Source organism: Diplotaxodon limnothrissa, linkage group LG1, assembly GCF_057381915.1.
Source record: "Diplotaxodon limnothrissa isolate DT_005_m linkage group LG1, D_limnothrissa_male_GT1.1, whole genome shotgun sequence".
In the NCBI taxonomy this organism is placed as follows: domain Eukaryota; kingdom Metazoa; phylum Chordata; class Actinopteri; order Cichliformes; family Cichlidae; genus Diplotaxodon; species Diplotaxodon limnothrissa.
The window spans coordinates 21,470,103-21,491,506 of NC_140596.1; the positions used below are offsets into that span (position 1 = coordinate 21,470,103).

The 21,404-nt window shown below is 41.3% G+C and overlaps 1 protein-coding gene across 1 annotated transcript in view; it reads left to right on the forward strand.

Moving 5' to 3' along the window:
* Positions 1-21,404, forward strand: part of sbf2 (SET binding factor 2) — a 108,928-nt gene that overhangs the window by 49,047 nt on the left and 38,477 nt on the right. The window contains exons 7-17 of the mRNA XM_085378896.1: positions 2,806-2,938; positions 4,754-4,862; positions 5,215-5,328; positions 6,777-6,854; positions 7,144-7,257; positions 8,035-8,163; positions 8,301-8,399; positions 8,552-8,756; positions 8,868-8,977; positions 10,184-10,333; positions 16,450-16,518. Coding sequence (XP_085235022.1) covers positions 2,806-2,938; positions 4,754-4,862; positions 5,215-5,328; positions 6,777-6,854; positions 7,144-7,257; positions 8,035-8,163; positions 8,301-8,399; positions 8,552-8,756; positions 8,868-8,977; positions 10,184-10,333; positions 16,450-16,518 — 1,310 coding nt within the window. The remainder of the gene's footprint in view (positions 1-2,805; positions 2,939-4,753; positions 4,863-5,214; positions 5,329-6,776; positions 6,855-7,143; positions 7,258-8,034; positions 8,164-8,300; positions 8,400-8,551; positions 8,757-8,867; positions 8,978-10,183; positions 10,334-16,449; positions 16,519-21,404) is intronic.

Consider the following 21,404-nt stretch of genomic DNA (forward strand, 5'->3'; position numbering starts at 1 on the left):
CATTTTTACAAACCAATTCTGGTTCATTCGTTTCATTTAACGGTCCACTTTCGCTCTTCTCATTCTGCATCGCCGCCATGTGCGTATGTAAACAAAGGCACTGCGCATGCGCGTTTTACCCACGTTCTATCGCGATATTTGATTTTCCTATCGTTGCCCAACATTACACCGGTATTACTGTGAACGGTATGATATAGCCCAGCCCTACCCAGGTGTTTACAGAAAATGTCATATTTATGATATTTGTATCATCATGACTTTCAGGAAGAAAAGTACCTCTGACACGGCGCAGGGAATCTACACTAAACTAGGCTAAAGGCTAAAGCAATGAGATTGTTAGCATAGCTTTAAACAGAGGCTAGCAGAAGGGAAAAATAGCTAGCCAGAAAAACCTCAAAGCCACAATTTGTCACTTTTTATAGTTACTTACTGTAATACAAAAACTGTCTGTTGGTTTGGCTGGGAACTCCTCCTACATGATTATAAGTTGCCTGGCAACCACCTACCAATGGCTAAAATGACTCATGCACCTATAACGCCCAATAAAAGCATCATATCGTTTTACTTTCATGACAGTGACGCTGAATTTATCAAATACTGAATGTACTCATTCTTGATATTTTCATCTTGTGATGTTTACAGTATACCATGACTGTAATTTAACTTATAAAGTCAGGTTTACTCTATCAGAAGTTTAATGTTGGATAAATGAACAAATGTACTTCAGGCAATGGTGTTTTGAAACCACCTCAATTATTTCAGTCTGCATGTTTTGTTTTTTTGTCTGCAGGTTTTTTCAGGCTAAACTGTCCTGACCATCTCGTGTCTGTAAGCTATATATGTAGACACGGCATCGGTATTATCTATTCTTTATTCCACTCTTGGCAAGAATATGAAATCATAATCTTTTTTTTTAATCTCTCCTGCTGCTGTCACAGGTTGTTATATAATAATTATTTTTTTATTAAGGTGCAGGAAACTGAAAGTTACAGACATAGTTAGACAGTAGAGTTAATGATTCCTCTGACCTTAAAGCCTGACTTTCCTGCACATTGATTGGAAAGTCAGTTGATGAGTTACACGTAAGCGTTTTGTTTCCACTTATTAGCTCGTCCTTACATCCATATAAGGATCAGCTACTAGCATGGGGACAGGCAGGTCGGGACATCGCTCTGTGCGCACAGGTCATCGAGTCACCACAGAGGAATGTGTGTTAAACATGTTACACTGCACAGGAAGTACAGCCCCCCCAACACCACCCCCCGGCCGGGAGCGAGATAAATCCGACCATCAACAGCCCGACTGTTGTTGTTTGTTGCCTTTGTCTGTTCTGTTTTTGCTGCCACTTCTTTTATTTAGGGCTCGGAAACGTGTCGCTGTTTCCATGAGATAAGCAAACACCTGAACACGAGGTGTGACTGTGAATTGGAAGCCTCGGTATCTCAGTAAAAATTACGGACAAAAATACATCATTTGGTGCCTGTTATGACTTTTTAAGTCACGCTTTTTCATTTTAAAAAGGAAGATTTTTTTCCTTTTTTGTTTTTTTTGAGGTGCGCGTTTCCTGTTTATTACTGAAGCGCTCCATTCAGGCAGCCAGACTCCAGACCCAGCGCCCCCAGCGGCGCGGATATGTCTGCCGGTGTTCCTCTTTCCTTATCACTCCGATGTGTGATGAATTGGTCTGTCAGTTGCTTGATAGGAAACAATAACAGGAACTATAAACTTAGAATTCTTCCTGATTGTCGCATCAGTTTTTGAAATATTATTTATACTGTATGAGAGTGTGTAATTTCCTTTGTTTTTCAGAGATGACTTTTCACCTACCTTTATATTCAATGGTTCAGTAGAAACTGTCCTATTTGAATGCAGATTTATTTTCACAGCTAGTGGACACAGTGCAGATTACACAGCGTCACTGTAATTTTATTTCCAATTAATGCAGCTGCACTAAATAACAACAGTAGTAAAAATAATAATACAAGCTAAGAAATATAAACAAAAGTGAATTTGCCCTTTCAGTTTAGTTCAAAGTATTCATATTTTTAAAAACATTGTATTTTCAATTATGCATTTATTTGAATATATAAATTTAGCTCAGTGTTCCCATCTGCATACATTTGCTCTGTGTGTATAGTAAACAGAGAGTGCAGTGCCCACATACAAAGACAGACTGTGGTAGCTTCATTTAGACAGGAGGTGATAAAACAAAGAGGTAATACTAATTGAAGAACTGGCACAAGTCAGCCTGCATTACTGTAACACTCTTCTTCTTTTTTTTAAGTGCACTTCCCAAAAAGTTTTTTTGGTAGCGTGCAATAAAATTTTTACAACTTCAGCAAAAGCAGAACCACATTGTGTTGTAGTCTTGTAGAACTGATGCTAAAATAATTGTTCTTGCATACAAAGCCTTAAGTGGTCTTGGCTACACTGCTGTCAGTGTTTTGCGTTCTCCTTTCATGCCCTCTGAAGTTATTCTGTACTTTTCCATCACAGCCGGAGCAAATTTCAATGAGATGAAGTTCTGAACTTTCTATATTAACATTCTTCACGTTGTTCCGCCTAACAGGAACGAGCGTACAGAATATTGTTTCCTTAGAATTTCAGTGATCCGGCTTGAAGCTTTTATGGTTATCAGAGAACTTCCAAGTGCACATTGTTTGCTGTAATCTGTTGTTGAAGTCTGAAAGGCCTTCACAAATCAATTTTAGATGAATGATCTGGAAAATGTGGACGTCACATTCCAGCAAATACCTCATTTATTTCATTCTGTGTTGGGGTTTGGTTTGTTTTTTGTCATTTCAGGAATCCAAAATGTTCTTAGCCTATTCTGTGCAGTTCTGACAGAACATAAGGTCTTATTCCACTCCACCAGCTACCAGCGGCTTGGAGAGGCATGCCGTGCCCTGGAAGCCCTCATGTTTCCTCTTAAATACAGGTGAGTATGTGTTTGATATGGCTGGATGAGACAGAATCTCATGTGACTTTCCATTGACTGCAGTTGTGACTTTCTTGGCTTGTGATCTGACTGATCATTAACTTTGTTAATTTTTCATTCATTTCTGTAAAAACAGTTCTCTCCACCACATTAGATCACCTTTTAAAGTCACACAATTTAACCTTCTTTAACCTCTTTTTTTTTTTTGTTTGTTTGCTTGAAATGACTCAGATGTATGTGGTTAATAACCTCCTTACCTTTCTCCAATACATTTGTTCATCACTCTCCCTTGTGAAACATATCTTCCTTCCTTTTGCAAAGCATGCAAAAGGAAGGAAGACGTCAGGAGGAAGGAGACAGTAAGCCTTTTTCACAGAAGACGTCTTGAACCATCATTGTAGTAATATTAGTAACAGTTTAACGACTACATCCACATGATTTCCAGCCATGGCGTGCCACCGTGTCTTTATGTGAAAGCAAAGTACCAACATCAAGTTGATCTAATGTGGTGTAGTAGGATGCTAATACATATAAATATTTATAAGTATGAGATATATGGTCATCTGCCACTTTATTAAGTATACCTATTTAACTCACTGTTAGCGTAAATATCTAATCAGCCAATCAGCTGGCATACAGCTAGGTGTATTTAGGTGTGTAGACTTGTTGAAATTCAAACTGAGCATCAGAATGGGGATGAAAGGTGATTTAAGTGACATGGCATCGTTGTTGGTGCTCTGTGGGATGGTCCGAGTATTTCAGAAACTACTGATCTGAGATTCTCCCACACAACCATCTCTAGGGTTTATAGAAAAAGAGGAAGTCTCCTGTGAGCGGCGGTTATAAAAGAACAACACATTGAGCACTGAAGCAACGTTCAGATGACTAATTTGGCATGAACAGCATTCATGACCACACTGTGCCCATCTTCTGATGACTGTTTCCAGCAGAATAACTGTCACTAGATCTCAGTCCAATACAGCAACCTTGAGATGTGGGCATGCATGAGCAGCCGGCAAATCTGCAGCAACTGCGTGATGCTGTCGTGTCAACATGGAGCGAAATCTCGGAGAAATCTTTTCAGCAACTTGCAGAATCTATGCGATGAAGAATTGAGGGGATCCCTTTCTTTGCTTGCAAGGTGTACCTAATAAAGTGTCTGCGAGTGTATTTAGTTCCTATTAACAAATGAGCAATCAAAGCACTAAAACCATGATGCTACTCTGCCATTCCTTGCGTTGTGTGCCTGTATCCTTCATTGTTTGCTTGGTCTAAGTTTGCCAACAGCAACAAGAACAGCAAAAATCAGCAGCGGTTTATTTGTCTGTCTAAGCTGCTGGAAGTTTGCACAAACACAGTCACACGTCTCAAAAAACCCTTTTGTTACTGGAAAATGTAAAACAGGACTTGCACAGAAGTAACGGGCGTTTCAGATGACTGGTACACAATCGTGGTCTCGAGTAATTCTGTTGTTCAGGTAGAATTAGAAGCCACTATGTATTAACATGATATGAAACACTGTGTCCACACACAGTGTTCTACATTTAAATTATCTGGGGTTTATTGCAATTTTGACACAAGTTTCCTGTAGATGATGATGATCATTTAAAATTTACGTATAAATGTCCTCCGTGCTTTACTGCTCTCTTATCACTTGAAATAAGTTTAGTCATCCGAGCTCCATTTTCATCAAATCACATCCTCTTCCCTGCGGGGAAGTATATTTTAAGCTCATAGTTGACCAATCGTTGCATAATTCTTCTTAATCTTTCTTCCGAGTAAATGTGTGCGTTTTGCTTGTGTCCGTGCACACAGCTACCCCTACATCCCCATTCTACCTTCGCGACTGCTGGAAGTGTTGAGTTCACCCACGCCCTTCATCATCGGCGTGCACTCCATGTTTCAGAACGAAATCCAGGATCTGGTGAGTGTAGACGTGTCACAGACATCCAGGAATTTGTCCTACCTTCATGCACAAGTTAAAGATTAGAAATTGTTAAAAGGTAACAATGAATCATTAACAGACAACTTAAAGTCTTTAAAGGCTTATTTTGATATCCTCAAAGCAGGTCTTGCTTTAAGGACTTTTTCTTTCTACTGACCAGCGAAAGTGACATTTTTATTTTTTCAGATTGTTTTTGCACACTGGGTTTTAAAAGATTTCTCTATATTTAGCTGGTTGCATTTGACTCTCATCAGACATGTCTACCACACAGCGCTTCCTCCAGCAGCAGTAAAACCACCTGACCTGTCAGTGTTTTGTGTGTTTTGATCAGTTGGATGTTATCATTGCTGACCTGGATGGAGGAACAATAAAGATTCCTGAGTGTATCCACCTGTCCTTGCTACCTGAACCTTTGTTACACCAAACACAGTCTACCCTGTCCCTGGTGAGCCCAAACGCAAACTCACACATGCACACAAAAACACCTAAAACCACATTATTTAAAGATGATGGCATCTAAAGTGAGCACCCCAAAATTTTAAATATTCCCGAAGTTCCTTTTCTTTGAACATTATATAATAGAGTAATAGATTGGGTTGTGTTCTGTATACGAAGTGTGCTCAGAAAGTTCCGTAATGCCGGCCAAACAAAGCAAAAAACATACCTGACCTTTTCAAGGTCGTCTCCTTGCAACATTTAAATCTCTCCTTAGAAACCCTGCTTTGCAATTTAATTGTGGAACATACACGTGCACAAAGAACAAATGCTGACAACCTGAGCCAGCTTCCATCACTGTTATTGAGCAAAGGATTGAGCTACAACTCATGTCGGCCAGCTTGAAGACAGCTCATCAAGTTAGATGGGTATCAAGGTACATGCTCCTAGATTGACTCCCTGAATTTATCCCTTAGGGTCACCGAGTTGTTCTGCTGTAATACTTGCCTTAAGCAAGGCAGGCAAATTGTACATTACAGCAGTGCCCTCAGTTTCCAAGGATAGCAAAAGACACATGACCTCCCTAAGTGGGCCCCACCTGTCTCCACTGTGATGTGACAAGGTCAGAGCCAGGAGTCAGACCTGGAACCTGACTTATTAGCATAGCTAGTAGGCTAAAAGAACATAGAAACTAGTAGTTACAGTGTTAGTAACACTTTACCTGTTGTTTTATAGACTGTTGTTGGTGATGTCACATTATTTAGAACAGAATGGGGATGACCTGTGGCTGGACGGGCCCCCTGTGTATTTTTGTTTTGGGCCCCAACAGGCTGGAGAATCAGTACTGGCTGTAATATCCTGAGACAGCTGAGGAAGAACACTTGATCTGATCTGTGCCACGTGTTGTTTTTTGATTATTTTTTTTCCCGGCCACACTCTGAGACTCTCCTCTTCCTGAAAATCAAAAATGGTTGAAGGCGTGTATTTTGACACAGACAACATGATCCAGTTGCCATCAGAGACTGTCACATGCAGGTAGTCACAGCAGGACTTTTATGGAGTGAACTGAACTTTGCCCGAGTGCAACGTATGTTTCCTAGAAGTCACAGGGAGACTAACTTGAAGGGATGATCAGGTAATGTTTTTGTTTTTTGCAGGAGGTGCTGCAGAGCTCTTTGATTGCACAAGAAGTCACCTGTCATTTCATCCTTTACAAAGACAAACACATCACTACACATATATAGAGAAATAATGCTAATTCTTATATTTTGTTTAATAAAATGTTTGCTTTCCTAATGAAATAATAAGGCACTTCTTGATTACCACATTACCTGGTCACTCGCTGTGCACCCGCAGCATTCCCTAAGTTAATGTTGGAATCATTCCAAGTTATTTTCCATAAATGCTTGGGATAAACGAAAACAAATGTATCGTCTGAATCTAAATTCATTTTCTTAGGTTTTACACCCGGATTTGGAGATAGCGGACAACGCGTTCCCCCCACCTCGCACCGCACCCTCCAACCTCAAGCTGTTGGTAAGTCAGCGGGGTTAACATTTGGCCTCATTTAAGTTCCTCAGTGTCTCAAGGAGTGATGTCCTTCTCCTTCCCACACGAGGAGGACGGGCTGCCCAGAAAAGGTTTCTTATCACAGGGAGGTTAGCGTTGGAGTGGGGGTACTAACTGACGGTAACCCATAACCCAAGTGAAGAAAAAAAAAAAAAAGCATGTCTGTTGTATAATTACCTTATCAGACTGCATTTGTGGCATAGCTGCTTGATGAGTTGTGTGTGTGTGTGTGTGTGTGTGTGTGTGTGTGTTCCAGGACAAGGAGGTGAGAGCAGTCTTTCTCAGGTTGTTTGCACAACTCTTTCAGGGCTACAGGTCCTGCCTGCAGCTCATCCGCATCCATTCTGAACCCGTGATCCACTTTCACAAGGTAATAAAACCAGGTCATGAAATTCCCGGGGCTAAAATTAGCATTTTTGCCAATATATGACCTTTTGATTAAGCTCGTTAAGCAATTCCTCCCTAGAAAACACGACGTTCCATCAATCTGCCTGCGCTCCTTTAGCCAGCAGTGTGGGCGGACTCGCACATAAAGACCTGACAGATAAACTTGTCAGAAGTGTCTAATGCGTGCGTTTGTGTATGCGTGTTGTTTTAAACGTGTCACAGAATCTTCGTGACTCTTCCTTGATGGTATCCGTTTGTTTATCCAAGCTTCGGACACAGTCCCGTAACCTTGGGCAAATCCGGCAGTGAGCCATATGAAACGTATTAGGTTTACATTTTTGTTTTGCGCCGGGGTTTTTGTTTGTTCGTGTCTGTGGTGTCTCCGTGGTAACCCATCAGCAAATCACCCTCAAAGTACCCCACATGGATCGCATTATAAACTAAAGCTCTGCTTATTCGCCTGGAATCCTGGAGCAGGAGGTGGGGGGCTCGAGTGAACTGTTTTATCTCCTCTAGCCACAGGCACATATAATTATGTGTAAAGTAAATTAAATTCATTTGCATGTAGTCATTTCTAACTGGATTTATTTCCCTTTCTCCGCACACTGAAGAACTTGCCCACGTTGCAACAATATAAAAGTCCCCCTTGCAGAGATATTTTGTGATCATGTTCTAAAAATGGCTGCTTGGTGTGCAGTCTGTAGTAAATCCATATGAACAAGGTTTGTGATTGTGAATGCTCTAATCTGACATTATCCAGACTGCCTTCCTGGGCCAGCGAGGCCTCATTGAGAATGACTTCCTGACCAAGGTTTTGGATGGCATGGCCTTTGCCGGCTTTGTCTCAGAGAGGGGTCCACCTTACCGAGCCTGCGATCTGTTTGATGAGGTACTGTACCGTGACGCACCACCGAAACCTTAGCCTTTAACTTTAAATAGAGAGGCTCGTACATAAACACCTTTTCAATCAACTGACCCTGTTTCTAGTTTACATTTTGTTTTCTTTGTTGTTGGTGTGCTTTGCAGTTGGTGGCCTTGGACTTTGACAGCTTTAAGGAAGAGGAGGTCAACCCCGCCAAGCTTCAGAAGCACATCAGGGAGCTCTCCGAGCAGCTTTATAGAAATGTAAGTCCTCGTGCAACAAACGACTGCTAAGTTTCCTCTGTTGTGCTGGTGTGCCGTGTACGTCTGATTTCCTCATTTTAGCCTGCTCTGCATGTGTGCTGCTCCAAATCTGTCCCATTAATCCATGTTGTTTCCTGGTTGTTGTACGTTAGGAGAACCCAAACCCCCACATGGCATTCCAGAAAGTGCCTCGGCCGTCTGAGGGATCCCACCTGCGCGTGCACCAGATACCTTTTCCCGTGCTGCATGAAGAAAAGGTGGAGAAGCTTATGGAGGAGGGTACAGCAAAACACAGCAGCGCACCTCTTCCTACACGAACTGAGAAAAAGTGTGTAGTACCCGCTGGACCACCTGTTGGTATGACTCACTTTAAAACCTTATTATGCGCAAAAAATACATTTCACAGAATTTTTTGCATGTAAATTTTTAATTAAAATGACTCATCAACGATCTGTTTGCTTTTTCCAGCATCCATCATGGGAAAGAGTTACTCTGTGTTTAACAGCGCTCGCAGGCTGGAGGTCGTGAGAAACTGCATCTCATTCATCTTTTACAACAAGACTCTGGAGACTGAAAAGGTGATGCACACTGTTTATTTTTCTACCTTTAAACAAGTTCATAAGGCACCCGTGCTTTGGGTAACACCAGAGCTTCAGGCCGTTTAGGAGCGGGTCTCTCCATAGCTTTATCGTCCTATTATGTCCCAGCTGGTACACAGACACCTAGAAGCAGGAGTAAATAAGGCCTGTGATCAATCTTTCTGCATCCCTGTGCCAGGCTAAGCTGCCAAGCAATAATTACAACTGGGATTGATCAATTCCTGTCTGATCTGTTTGTTCCTGCAAGTATTTATGCTGAACAGGAATCTTTCCTCAAAGTTATATTCCACACTACAGCCTCATCTGTAGGAGTTCATAGGTGAGCATTCAGTCCAATATGACTCCAGTGTGTTTAAAATGGGATGAGTGCCAGTTGTTTTATGTATCCTTATAGCTTCATACAGGAGTTATATAACCTGAACCTGCATCTGCATGCACACAGGGTAAAAATGCATAGCAGGAATTCTCTGAACACCCCGTGAACTTGTAAGTCTTTGACATACATACAGTGCTGTGCAAAAGTGTTTATCCTCTTCCTGTTTTTTTTGTTTGTTTGTTTGTTTTTGGAAATCTGTTACATTTAAATGTTTCAGCTCATCAAACAAAAGTAAAATTACCCCCTAAACCTAATAATTGGTTGCGGCACCCTTGGCAGCAAAAACTGTAATCAAGCATTTGCAATAACTCTTTCACATCACTGTGGAGGAATTTTGATCCGCTCTTCTTTGCAGGTTTGTTTAAATTCAGCCACATTGGACAGTTTTCCAACATGAAGGACCTGTTTAAACTAAGTCCAGGCTTTAACTAGGCCACTTCGAAGGTGGACTTGCTGCTGTGTTTCGGATCATTGTCCTGCTGCATAACCCAAGTGTGCTTGAATTTTATTTTTTCACATAGGGCCAGATAGGTTTGCAAGAAACAGCATTTTATATTTATTTATCTTTGCAAAAACATAATAAATCCGGAAAGAGCAAATAATTTTCATAGCACTGTAGGTGCTCCTGTAGTTGTTGTAGTGAATGTCACTTTTGACAAATACTTTATACAATGAAGGTTTCCTGTCTTCAGTTTTTTTAACAGTTTTAAATTACTAATAGTTTCCTGTTTCTTGTGCTAATTGACTTCTCTTCACAGGTCTGTTACTTCTTTCTAAAACCTTCTTTCCCTCTTTCTTCACTTTAACAGACGCTGCCGGCTGCACTGCGTGCGCTGAAAGGCAAGGCAGCCCGCCAATGTCTGACTGAGGAGCTCAGTCTCCATGTTCAGCAGAACCGCGCCATACTGGACCACCAACAGTTTGACTACATCATTCGTATGATGAACTGTGCCCTTCAGGTCAGTGACGTGACAGATAAACCTGCCAACATAAGTCACAGACTGTTACATCTGTACTGTAAACATGCACAGTAATATTCCATGCAGATAGGAAGAAGCAGTCAGCCTTAGAAAAGCCTGGATTTTTTCCCCCCTGCAATGCGGGGGTCACGTTCTACAATCAGTCAACTAATCGAGAAATTTAAATACCTGAATTTTTGATAATCAATCAACTGTTTAAAGTACTGAAATGTTGTAAAGTCTTTATTTGTTCCAGATTTGGGTTTGGTCTGTTGCTTTTAACAAAAAAGTCAATTTAAACATCATCTTGGATTACGAGCTTTTCTGTTATTCTAAGAAAATCGATGGTGAATAAGTAAATAATGAATGAACTACACAAACCTGATGGCTTAGAGACTGTGTGGCCTTATAAAGCAATGCATTTTATCAAAACTTTATATGAATTAAAGGATTTTTTCCTCCTTACAATGCAAGTCTGAAATTGTACTGAGACACTCAGTGCTGTCGTCCCCAAACTGTGAATGTCAAATTTACCGTGTTATTCCCACAAAATATTGAGATTTATTTTAACAAAGCACTTTTTCTAAAGCTGATATACAGGAAAATGTTTTTCAGATCCATGTAAATATTTTAGTTCAGTATCACAAAGTAGACTTTATGAGTTTAAAAGATTAGCTGTAGAGAGTCAGATAGTAATGCTTAAGGTCTCACACAGGCTTAGGGACATGTTGGCGACCACTTAGTAAACCCTGGTCACGAGGGAAGAATGCATATTCCCCAATAGACTGCGATTGTTCAATGGATGTTGCTTGCAGTCGCTGTGAAATTGAATCGGTAAGACCCAGTCATGCAAGTTTGAAGACCGATAAGTGACCTTGCCTGCTGGTAACCTCCAGTCGCGTGTGCATCCCATCACTGTTTGGTGAGTGGTTGTTGGTAGTTTTAGCGTGAAATTGGTCGTAAAGACGTACACAGTAGTGCATCCAAAATGGCCTTGTGATTGTTTTGTTTCTAGCAGGTTGCAGTTGCTGGTTTTCATGGAAGATGCCATCCCGTCTGCAAAAACTTGCAAAACACTCCACGCCATCGTGAAACTATAAAAAAAATGCTATGCAAACCGGAAAAGGAGAAAGTTCATCTTCAAAGTAAAAGCTGTGATCAGGCACATCTACTTTGAAGCCATATAAAGTTTGCCTTTATTTGCAACTGTCTGGCCTTGTGTCATGAGACTTATGACCTATAAGACCTAACAATGCTTCTCAATGTTAATCAGATACTGTGTTTGTGTCTTCTTCGTGCCCTCCTGGTGGTTCAGCTCTTTGTCAAAGCAAGTACGTAGTGTGGTTGTTTTTTTGGTTTTTTTTTGCAGCTTATAAAAAGTCTGTAAAGCTTTACTCAAACGGAGCAGTTGGTCTTAATTGGTAGTTCCCCTTGTTTTATTAGTGTGAATAAACCCATCTGAGGGATTTTAAAAATGTAAGCAATAGTCAAAAAGTACAGCATTTATAGAGTGACTTGAGATTCCAGTCATTCCCCCCCAAATAACAGAAAACCAATTAATCCCACCATCTGCTAGGGACGTGCAAAATGTGCACGTTGCTTCAGAGTTGTTCAAATGGAGTTTTGATGAATTTGGCCTTTCGAGAACAGGAAGAGAAAAGTAGTTTGTTGGCATTTGGTTGTCTTCATTTTCAGGATCAGAGACTTTATCGCTGGTCTGCATTTACCAAGGCTTTATAAAACCAAAATCTCGTTTGCACAGCCTCTTTAGTTCAATTCTATCTCAAGTATAAATCAAATGCGTGCTTTCATGTTGTTTCATGTTGTTACATGAAAGCTGGTGCGTCATTTGGTCTTCACCATCAGAACAAAATCTGCAAACCTGGGCTTAAATTTTTCTTTCACCCAAACAAATGAACCTGTTGAACAGGTATGCTCTAGGAAAATGAATAGGTCATCTGTATCTTTAGTGCTGTCTGCAATTCAAGCAAGTAAACCTACATCCAAGTTGTGCTAATATTCACTATTTTCATTTGTTCTGCTCTTGTAAACTACATGTTAGACATGAACATGTTTAAAAAGAATAAAAACAAAACATGTTTGCTGAAATGCTAGTACCCCAAAGGACAAAGTAATAATTTCACAAATATAGACGTGGAGTACACTTTGATGAATTGCAACAAAGTATGTAATCAGCCTTTCTCTAAAAATTTTAGAATCATTTATTGTTGTTTTTAAAGATTTTATTGTTTGTTTTTGGTCTCAAAGCCAGGTTGGCTTGCAGCTCTCGGTCTTGTGTTCGTCTGGCATCTAAATATACATTTTAAGATGTGGGGCCAGTTATTACTTTTAAATTCTGCTACGTCGCCTTTGTTTCAATACCCAGCAAAACAAGGACCCCATAAAGATGTCACAGAGCGCGCCGCGGCCGGCCGGATTGTGTCTGTGTGTGCGTGTTCAAAGGTCCTTCAGAGCTTCACAAAGCCAAAGTGACCTATTCTGCAAAAAATGTTCATGCTTCTTGCGTGATGACAGCCACAGGCCGCCTCAGTATTTGTGGCGCGTGTGTTGATCTGACACGTTGATTTGCAGTGACATCATCATTAAGAAACCACTTACAAGATTTATCGTTAAACTGTCAACGGCTGTGTGACTTTTCTGTTTTCTGGTTACAATCAGAGTTTTCCTTTGAAAGAGTTAGCAGGATGTGTGCGCCACAGAGTAGGCTAAAGGTTGAGGCGCTGGAATCAGATGAAACTGTACCTTGGAAGTATGTATGAACTAGCTTTTCTTTCTTTGGCTATCTTGTTAGGCGCGCTAACAATCTGTGAGTGTCTGTAAGAAATTTACAGTTGTGCATTTTTTCCTGTTTAAACATCTGTTGTTGGCCTTATCTCTGCTGTGTTTCTCTGCCATGAGTAATACCCCCCTTATTGAGGCATTTATGGTAATTGCTCATTTATATGAGTGTGCGTGCGCATGTGCGTGCATGCGCTGGTCAATGCTCTAGCATTTAGAAGTAAAAGTTGCGCAAACCATGTGGGGGAACAAGCCCTGCTGTGGATGTGTCCTGGCATTCCAACCATTTCCTGTCTGATAGGATTATTAGCCTTCTGTGCTCTGCTCTCTCATGGCCTGCAGCGTCATGATGGTGCTCACGGACACGCTCCGAATGGAGGTTTACTGTGAGAGGGTGTCAGAGTCCGAGGTCTATGGGAAGAGATCGCCTCGGCGCAGAGTCCATGCGTCATTTATGATCCCGACCTCAAACGTGTGACATGGAAAAGTGTACAGTAATGCATATTAAGCATAGATGTTGTTGTCGGGTGGAGGGTGAACTCCATCTAACTGTCCTATATGGACTGCATGTTGCCACATCTGAGCTGATGAACGCTGATGTACCCTTTACCCTCACCCGTCCACCCCCTCTAGCTTAATTTCTACCCGCTGCACTTTAATCACTTTGAACATTTCCATTAATAGTTATTAGTGATTACATTTGTACATTATTTAGCTCATAAATTAGTCTCTTGCTGTGAGAAAATGCCCTCTTGTCTGCCTTAGTGGTCCTAATGGACTGCCTTATGTAACTCACTGGTCACTGGGAATCTGTACTTAGTATCATTCCCATGTTCGGATAAATGTTTCTCAAGGATGTGCACCAGTGTGGCCAGGTAAACATCAGTGCTAATCGGATATCTTGCTTTCACTACGGAATTTCTGTTTATTGCTCATCCGGGTGACACAAATGTCAGCTATGTTGCTTATTTTTGCCTAATTCCTTTTCCTATTCGTAATTCCAGACGCAATTAACAGTAATAGGCTATGAGGCAGGCGCTGCTCTGTTTGCCCTCTGCCGTGAAAGTCTCATAAATGCATGCCACAAGTGTCATCCCACAGCTTTCCTGGAAGGTGCTAACACAGGAAGTTAGTGTTTGCTCACATCCTACAGCGTTTTGTGTCACATGCTGACAGCCTCCTTGTGTTTGTCCAGTGCATACGTGTCTGAAACAGAATAGCGGTGTTAGTCATCCTCGCTGTTATAGCTCCAGCAGGCTAAAGAATGAGGGAAAAAGGTTAGACACATAGTAAATAATGGAAGGAAATGGAGGCTGCAGGGTGTCCGTGCAAACCGCAACATCATCTTCTCCCTCTATTCTTGAAAACCCAAATAACATATGTTAAGGACGAGTTCCCCACCATGAACCGTGTGGACGCTGTGAGAATGACTGAGTGCTTAATGCAGTAACTTTTTGTCAAGTGTTTGATGGACTACAAGCACTCATTCAGTCTAATCTGCTGGAGATTTCACTGCTATCTCTTCACTTTGTTACTCGACCTCAAAAGCTTTTGAGCTGTCACTTATCTTCTCTGGCTGCTCACAGGAGATTAAGGTGGAGGTTAAGTGTGGCTTAAGTGAAGCCGATTAAGTCTTCTTTATATGAAAGGTGATATGGTGAAGTATCTAAACCCCTCCCCTTTCCCACCTCCAGCCATTCTTGGACCATTTTGGTTAAAAAGGCTCCGGTCACCGCTAAATTTCTGTTTTTTTCCTTGGAAGAGTACTCATTTGTAAAATAGTCACACTCTTCTGCCTGTGCATTTCCACTTGTTGTTCTATTTTGTCTGGGGTCCATGAACTCCAGTGACCTGCAGCTTTGTCGAGGATGCTGGGTAAACAATGCTTTGGTGCCGCTCCAGTAAGCTGGAACATTTTACCACAGCCCCAATGACTGCAAAGAAGAAGGAAAAAAACTAGCAACAAGAAAACTAAAGCAGAAACTGTGTTGCTTTGTCGACGGGGGGGCACTGGCTTTCATGTGTTTTGCATTTTCTCCCCTTTGTACATTCTTGCCTGTGCGCATTTTCAGGAGTGGCGGCAAGAGGGCCCCCCATTACAGACCACTATCAGAAAGTGGAGCATTCCTCCGCCTATCTCCCTCTCCAAAATGAAGCACTCAGATAGTATGTTGTTTTTGAAGAACACAGTCATGGTTTTAAGAGTCTCGTTTTCACGTGACGTTGGTCCAAAACCAATACATTAAATATGAAAACATTTGTCATACAGGGGTTTTTTTGGGGTTTTTTTTAATGACTCGGGGTTATCCGGTGCGGCACAAGGTCAAAATCAGTGCTGTTGTTTGTACATGGTCTTAAATCAAGTTTCCTCTGGCTGTTTTCATTTGCAGAGTTCAACGAATAAATCCCAACAAAGCTTACTGCACATAAGTACCAATTTCCTGTGGGTGAAGCACTTTTGAGTCCAACTCAACTCTTTTTCTTTTGTTCCCCATTGTTTTCTATGGTCTGTGTAAGAAAAGTTTAGTTTGGGCCCCTAAGCGCCTCCCACCTTCAGCCTCCCGTGTAGTGATTTTTTTGTCTTAATGCCATCCTTTTAAAAGTGCTGTTAAGCACCGCCTCTCTGACCTGAAACAGTCTCAGATACAGAGACTCATTGGAATGGTGTGTAAATGTCAAAGAGGGAATATTTTCAACCAATCCCTTTTGAAATAAAAAAAAAAACACCTATAAAAAAAAGAAAATTGAATTTGCTTTCTGGCTGGTCGTGGATGCTTGATTAATGGCCAAAATAACTGCACTTTACGCAACATTTTGTGATTATTATTTTTTTAATTAGCCTTGTATGGCAGTCTAGCTGAATCAATATCAATAAATTGAAGACTGGGACACACTTGACAGTCGTGTCAAGGCAGGAATTATATAAGAAGATTGAAAGCATATGTCATAACGGTGCAAAAGAGCAGAGTGAGGGGATTTGGCAGGCCTAGTTTTGAGCTTTGCCCTGACATTTAACAGAACAGTGTCTTTATGTAACAGGACGTTAGAAATGCTGAAGATGGATTCTTTGCCACCCAAAGTTCTCCCAAAGTCACATTTCTGCATTGCTAATTTGTAGCTGTTGATCAGCAGAGCCCTCAAAGACCATGTTTCTGCTGTTGTTGTGCAATTTAAAATTGTGTTGACATCATAAAATATTTTCACACAAAGTTATCAAACCTGATGATAGTAGGGTTGAAAAGATGTTCTCTCCGAGACTCGCACCATGCTTTGTTTCCTGCCCTGTTCTCACTTCTCTCTTACTTTTCACCCCGCAGGACTGCTCCACCTCTGAGGAGTTCACGGTGGCTGCTGCACTGCTGCCCCTGTCAACAGCATTTTACAGGGTAAGGAAATAATAATTCTATCAAAGCATAGAAATGTGTGCCTTGAATGTAAATCTTTTGCTCCACCTGTTTTCTCAATGCCGTCTATGTCATCTAAGGGATCAGTTTAACTTTTTTATGTGAAAAAGAAAGTTTCCCCAGGCTTTCTGCAGTCCTGTGAAGAACTAGGCAAACCTTTGATGCTTCGATAAGAATTGATATAGTAAGTAAGCTGCATTCAAGCCTCATATCACCAAGCACAATGCAAAGTGTTGGATGCAGTGGTGTAAAGCACCCCACCGCTGGAATCTAGGGCAGTGAGACGTGATCTCTGGAGTGACGAATGAACAGTTTGGGGATGGCCCCTTGCTGTTTCAACATGACTTGACACTAATACACAAAGCAAGATTCATAAATGGATGAGTGAGTTTGGTGTCGAAGAACTTGAATGGCCTGCACAGAGCCCTGACCTCAACCCGATAGAACAATTTTGGGATGAATTAATGGAGACCAGGCCTTCTCGTCGAACATCGGCATCTTATCTCACAAGCGCACTTCTGGAAGAATCGTCAAAAATGACCATAAACACAGTCCTAAACCTTGTAGAAAGCCTTCCCAGAAGAGTTGAAGCTGGTATAGCTGCAAAGCGAGGGCCAATATCATATTAAACATCATAAGATTATATTAAGAATGGCATGTCACTTGAATTCATAAGCTTGTGAAGGCAGAAGAAAAAATACTGTTGACAATATTGTGTAGCAGCACGACTTAGGTTTACAAAAGTGCATCTGAAGAAACCACAAGATCTCTGGAACAATGTCCTTTGGACAGTTAGACCAAAATGGAGAAATCCATCATATCAGCAGAAACACCTGACCACCTACCCACTGCTAACCACGGTGGTGAAGGGGTGATTTGATTATTTGGGCTTGTTTTGCAACCACGTTGAAAGCTATTGTTGCTAAAGGTGGTTTTACAATATAATCTATCAAGGAGTGTGCTTAGGTTTTCACATGACTGCATTAATACCTGGGAACTTTCTTTTTCCACACAGCTGTATGCAAATATTCACTTACCCCCTGTGGTTTCTAGCCATGCATATAGTCTAGTTTAATAAGTGAAACTACTGTCTCTAAATATTTAAAACAATCTTAGATAAATTATTGATTTGAGCTTATCAGCGCATTGACAGATGGTACCGGACTGGACTCTTTTAAACCTGTCAGCCTAAACATGTTAAATATGTTGCTCCTAAATCTCATCAAACTGAACCTGCAAACATTGACTCCTGTTGAACAGATCAGCTCTGGGGATTACATTAAACAAGGCAGTTCCTGTCAGTATTTTGGACCATCACTGTCTGTAATTCCACTTTGGAGGTCTTGTGAATTTCTCTGTTTTGGTTTCTTGCTGGCTGTTGTGAATAGTAGATGGGCTTGTGTACACAGCTGGTTTAAGGAACTGAACTGTTAACCATTTCCCTTGTCTTCGCCCTGCCCTAACTGCCACCGCAAGTGTGATAATGCATAAACAGTGAAGTGCAGTAACAGCGGATTTCGACTAATAAAATGCAGATATATAAGCTTTGTCTTAGTTTTATTGAAGATATTTGGGTAGCGAGATGCATGTCAGTCAAAATGTAACCACAAGCTGGATACAGCGTCTGTTACATGCTTGTCCATGTCAGTGAACCTTCTTTTTTCCCATGACCCACGCCACACACCTCTCAATCATCAATTTTACTGGCAGCCCAAGAGTTTCAAGTGGTAGTTGACCTTAACTTAACATTGCCTTCACAATAGAGAAGTTTCTACACAGGGAATAACCAGAGAAAGAACTGCTTACTTGACTTTTCGACCCCTGCTAGAAGCACACAGTATTTTAAAGCCAGCCGTGGCCTTTGGTTTCCAAATCATCTAATCAACCACAACTATGTCCTTGCAGCTTACTTGTTGCTATAGGAACAGACACAACTGTCCACACTGGCTTTTTGTTGGATACCAGTGCTGTACCCTGATGGGCTGGACTGGGAACTGGCCTGCTCTGTGCCACCACATGACTTATTCAGTTCACATGCCACAGGCTGATGTAACTTTGTTTGATATTTGTTGTTTTTCTCGTTTCTCTTCAAACCCACCAGGACTGAAACTTTCTCTCATGTAAAATTACTTCTCGTTACAAAGTGGTTTCTGTCTCAACTATGTTAGCTGATCATAAGTCACAGTTACCACACACTGCAGCGATTTCCTCCCTTTTCAGTTAGAAGATTAAAAATAATGCCTTTTGTGGCACAGGCAGCTTGTTAGAAGTAAAGACATTTAGAGAAAGCCATTTTTCTTTGTTGTTTACAGATGATTGGAATTAATGACAGCACTGAGCTGTGTTTCATCCAAAGGGGGAAAAGTAAAGTGAGGTCACGAAGGAATCTGCCAAAAATGTCTGTAATCTCTAAAACAAGGATCATGCAGTGGAAATGTGAGAAAAACAAAGCGTGGTAATGGAGCATGGCAGCAGCTGTCATTTTGGGTGGGGACTGTGAGGCATGCATGATCTGATATCTCACAATTGATTTCCATACCCTGTTTCACATGTTTCTGTACATGTTTAATATTTTTATTCATTATTTCCACATTTGTGTGTGCAGCTAAGAAAAATCTTGTATCAAAAAGTATTTTTGATACCGATACCTAATATCGGATTGGTCCATCTCTAATATAGTGTAGGGTTGGGCGATATGTAAAAAATTTCCAACTGACAATCGTCAGTCCAATAATCGACGATGGGCAATATATTCGCGCATGCACAGACCTTTTGATGGGCGGAGCAATGTAATCATGCACAGACTGATTTGCACGTGTGCAACACAGAAGTCCGAACATGGACAAACTAATTTCCATAAAAAACATTAGGACTGTCAGCGTTAACGCGGTCATCACGATTAACGCGATTAAAATTTTTAACACAATCAACCCATCTGAGGCGCAGAATGAACGAACTTTGGACAAACTGCCCGAAAAACGTTGATAGAGACATTTCAGGGATTTTGACTCAGTCTGCGCTCCAGATGGGTTAATTGTTAATCGGTGATGACGGCGCGTTAACACTGACAGCACTAAAAAATATATATAAAGTCGCCAATTTGGGATGAAAGAGGCAAACTTAAGGATGGAACCAAAGTGGTGTGCCGCTTGTGCAGACGTATTGTTCGAGTAAAGTACTCAAGCAAGACTAACTTGCATGAGCACGTACGTGTCCACCATCCGGCTGAGTATGCTAGGCTATCACCAGAGTCTGCAGGTCCATCAACAAGCATTTGGGCGCACTCTGAGGATGGTGCATTTGCTCGCAGATGAAAGAGGGTGCTGTTAAAACAGCGTTATTATTTTTTTTCTGACTGCTTCTATTAGCTCCATCATTATTAGCAAGCTTACTCATGGGCAAATAAATAAATAACTTGTCCTTGGAAAAACGATAGTCGATATATATTCGTCACCCAACCCTCATATAGTGCCAATCTAAACTCAACCCTACACAATCTTAGAAAGACATGATGTAGGAGTTTTGATAGATGCTCTTACTTTGCTTTCACATAAAGACACTGTGGCATGCCAAAGCTGTAAATCATGTGGATGTAGTAATTAAACTGTTACTAATATTACTACAGTGACTGCTCAAAATGTCTTTTCTGAAAAAGGCTACTGTCTCCTTCCTCCTGACGTTTTCCTTCCTTTAGTCACGTTTTTTTTGTTTTAGTGTTGTGTTTGCCTGAAGAGCCCCTGCACATATTTGGCCGGATTATCTTAAAATACCTTTTCTTATGATAGCATCACACAGTTGCTGCAGGTTTCTCGGCTCCACATTCATGACGTGAATCTCCCGTTCCACCACATCCCAGGGGTGCTCTTTTGGATAGAGATCTGGTGACGGTGGAGGTTATTTGACTACAGTGAACTCATTGTTATGTTCAAGGAACCAGTTTGAAATAATTTGATCTTCGTGACATGGTCCATTTTCCTACTGGAAGCAGCCATCAGGAGGTGGACATGGTCAGCAACAATACTCAGGTAGTTTGTGGTAAACAATGCTCAGTTGGTACTAACGCAGGCGTCGGCAGCCTTCAACATCAAAGGAACCTTTATAGAAACACAGGCGGTTGACGGAGGACAGATGTAATGGGAGAGAATAAATTAATACATATAGTATATGTACTAATGGGGGTTACGGTTAGCCCTAATTATAACCCATGGCTCACCAGCCACAGGTTGCCAACCTCTGAATTAAGGAGACCAAAGTATGCCAAGAAAATATCCCCCACACCATTACAGCATGACAAAGGCCTGCAGTGTTGATACAAAGCAGGATGGATGTTGTGTGTCATATTGTTTACACCAAATTCTGACCCTATCATTCAGATGATGCAGTAAAAATCAAGACCAGACCTGACTCTCTTGTCCAATTTTGGTGAGCCAGTGGAGCCTTCGTTTATTGTTCAGGTTCGCTGCGGACGTCTGCTGCTGTAGTCCATCTGCTTCGAGGTTCAACGCGTTGTGCATTGATGATTGATGATGCTCCTTTGCATACCTTAGTTATAACCAGTGATCATTTGAGTTGCTGGTGCCTTTCTGTCAGGTCGAAGCAGTCTGACCTCTAGCATCAACAAGACATTTTCACAAAAAGACTGACAGTGCCGCCCACTGAAGCTCTTTTTCAGACCATCCGCTGTAAATGCTAGTGATGGTTGCGTTGAATGTTTAAAAATCCAGGAGTCTGTGAAATACTCAGACTAACCTGTCTGGGCAGGCTGTTGCTTCCAGCTGTTCCTAGAAGGCTTTTGTCTTAGTTCATTACATAAGTGCACCATCAGAAAGCAGCAAAGTCTATCCATAAGCATCTCCAACACAAAACAA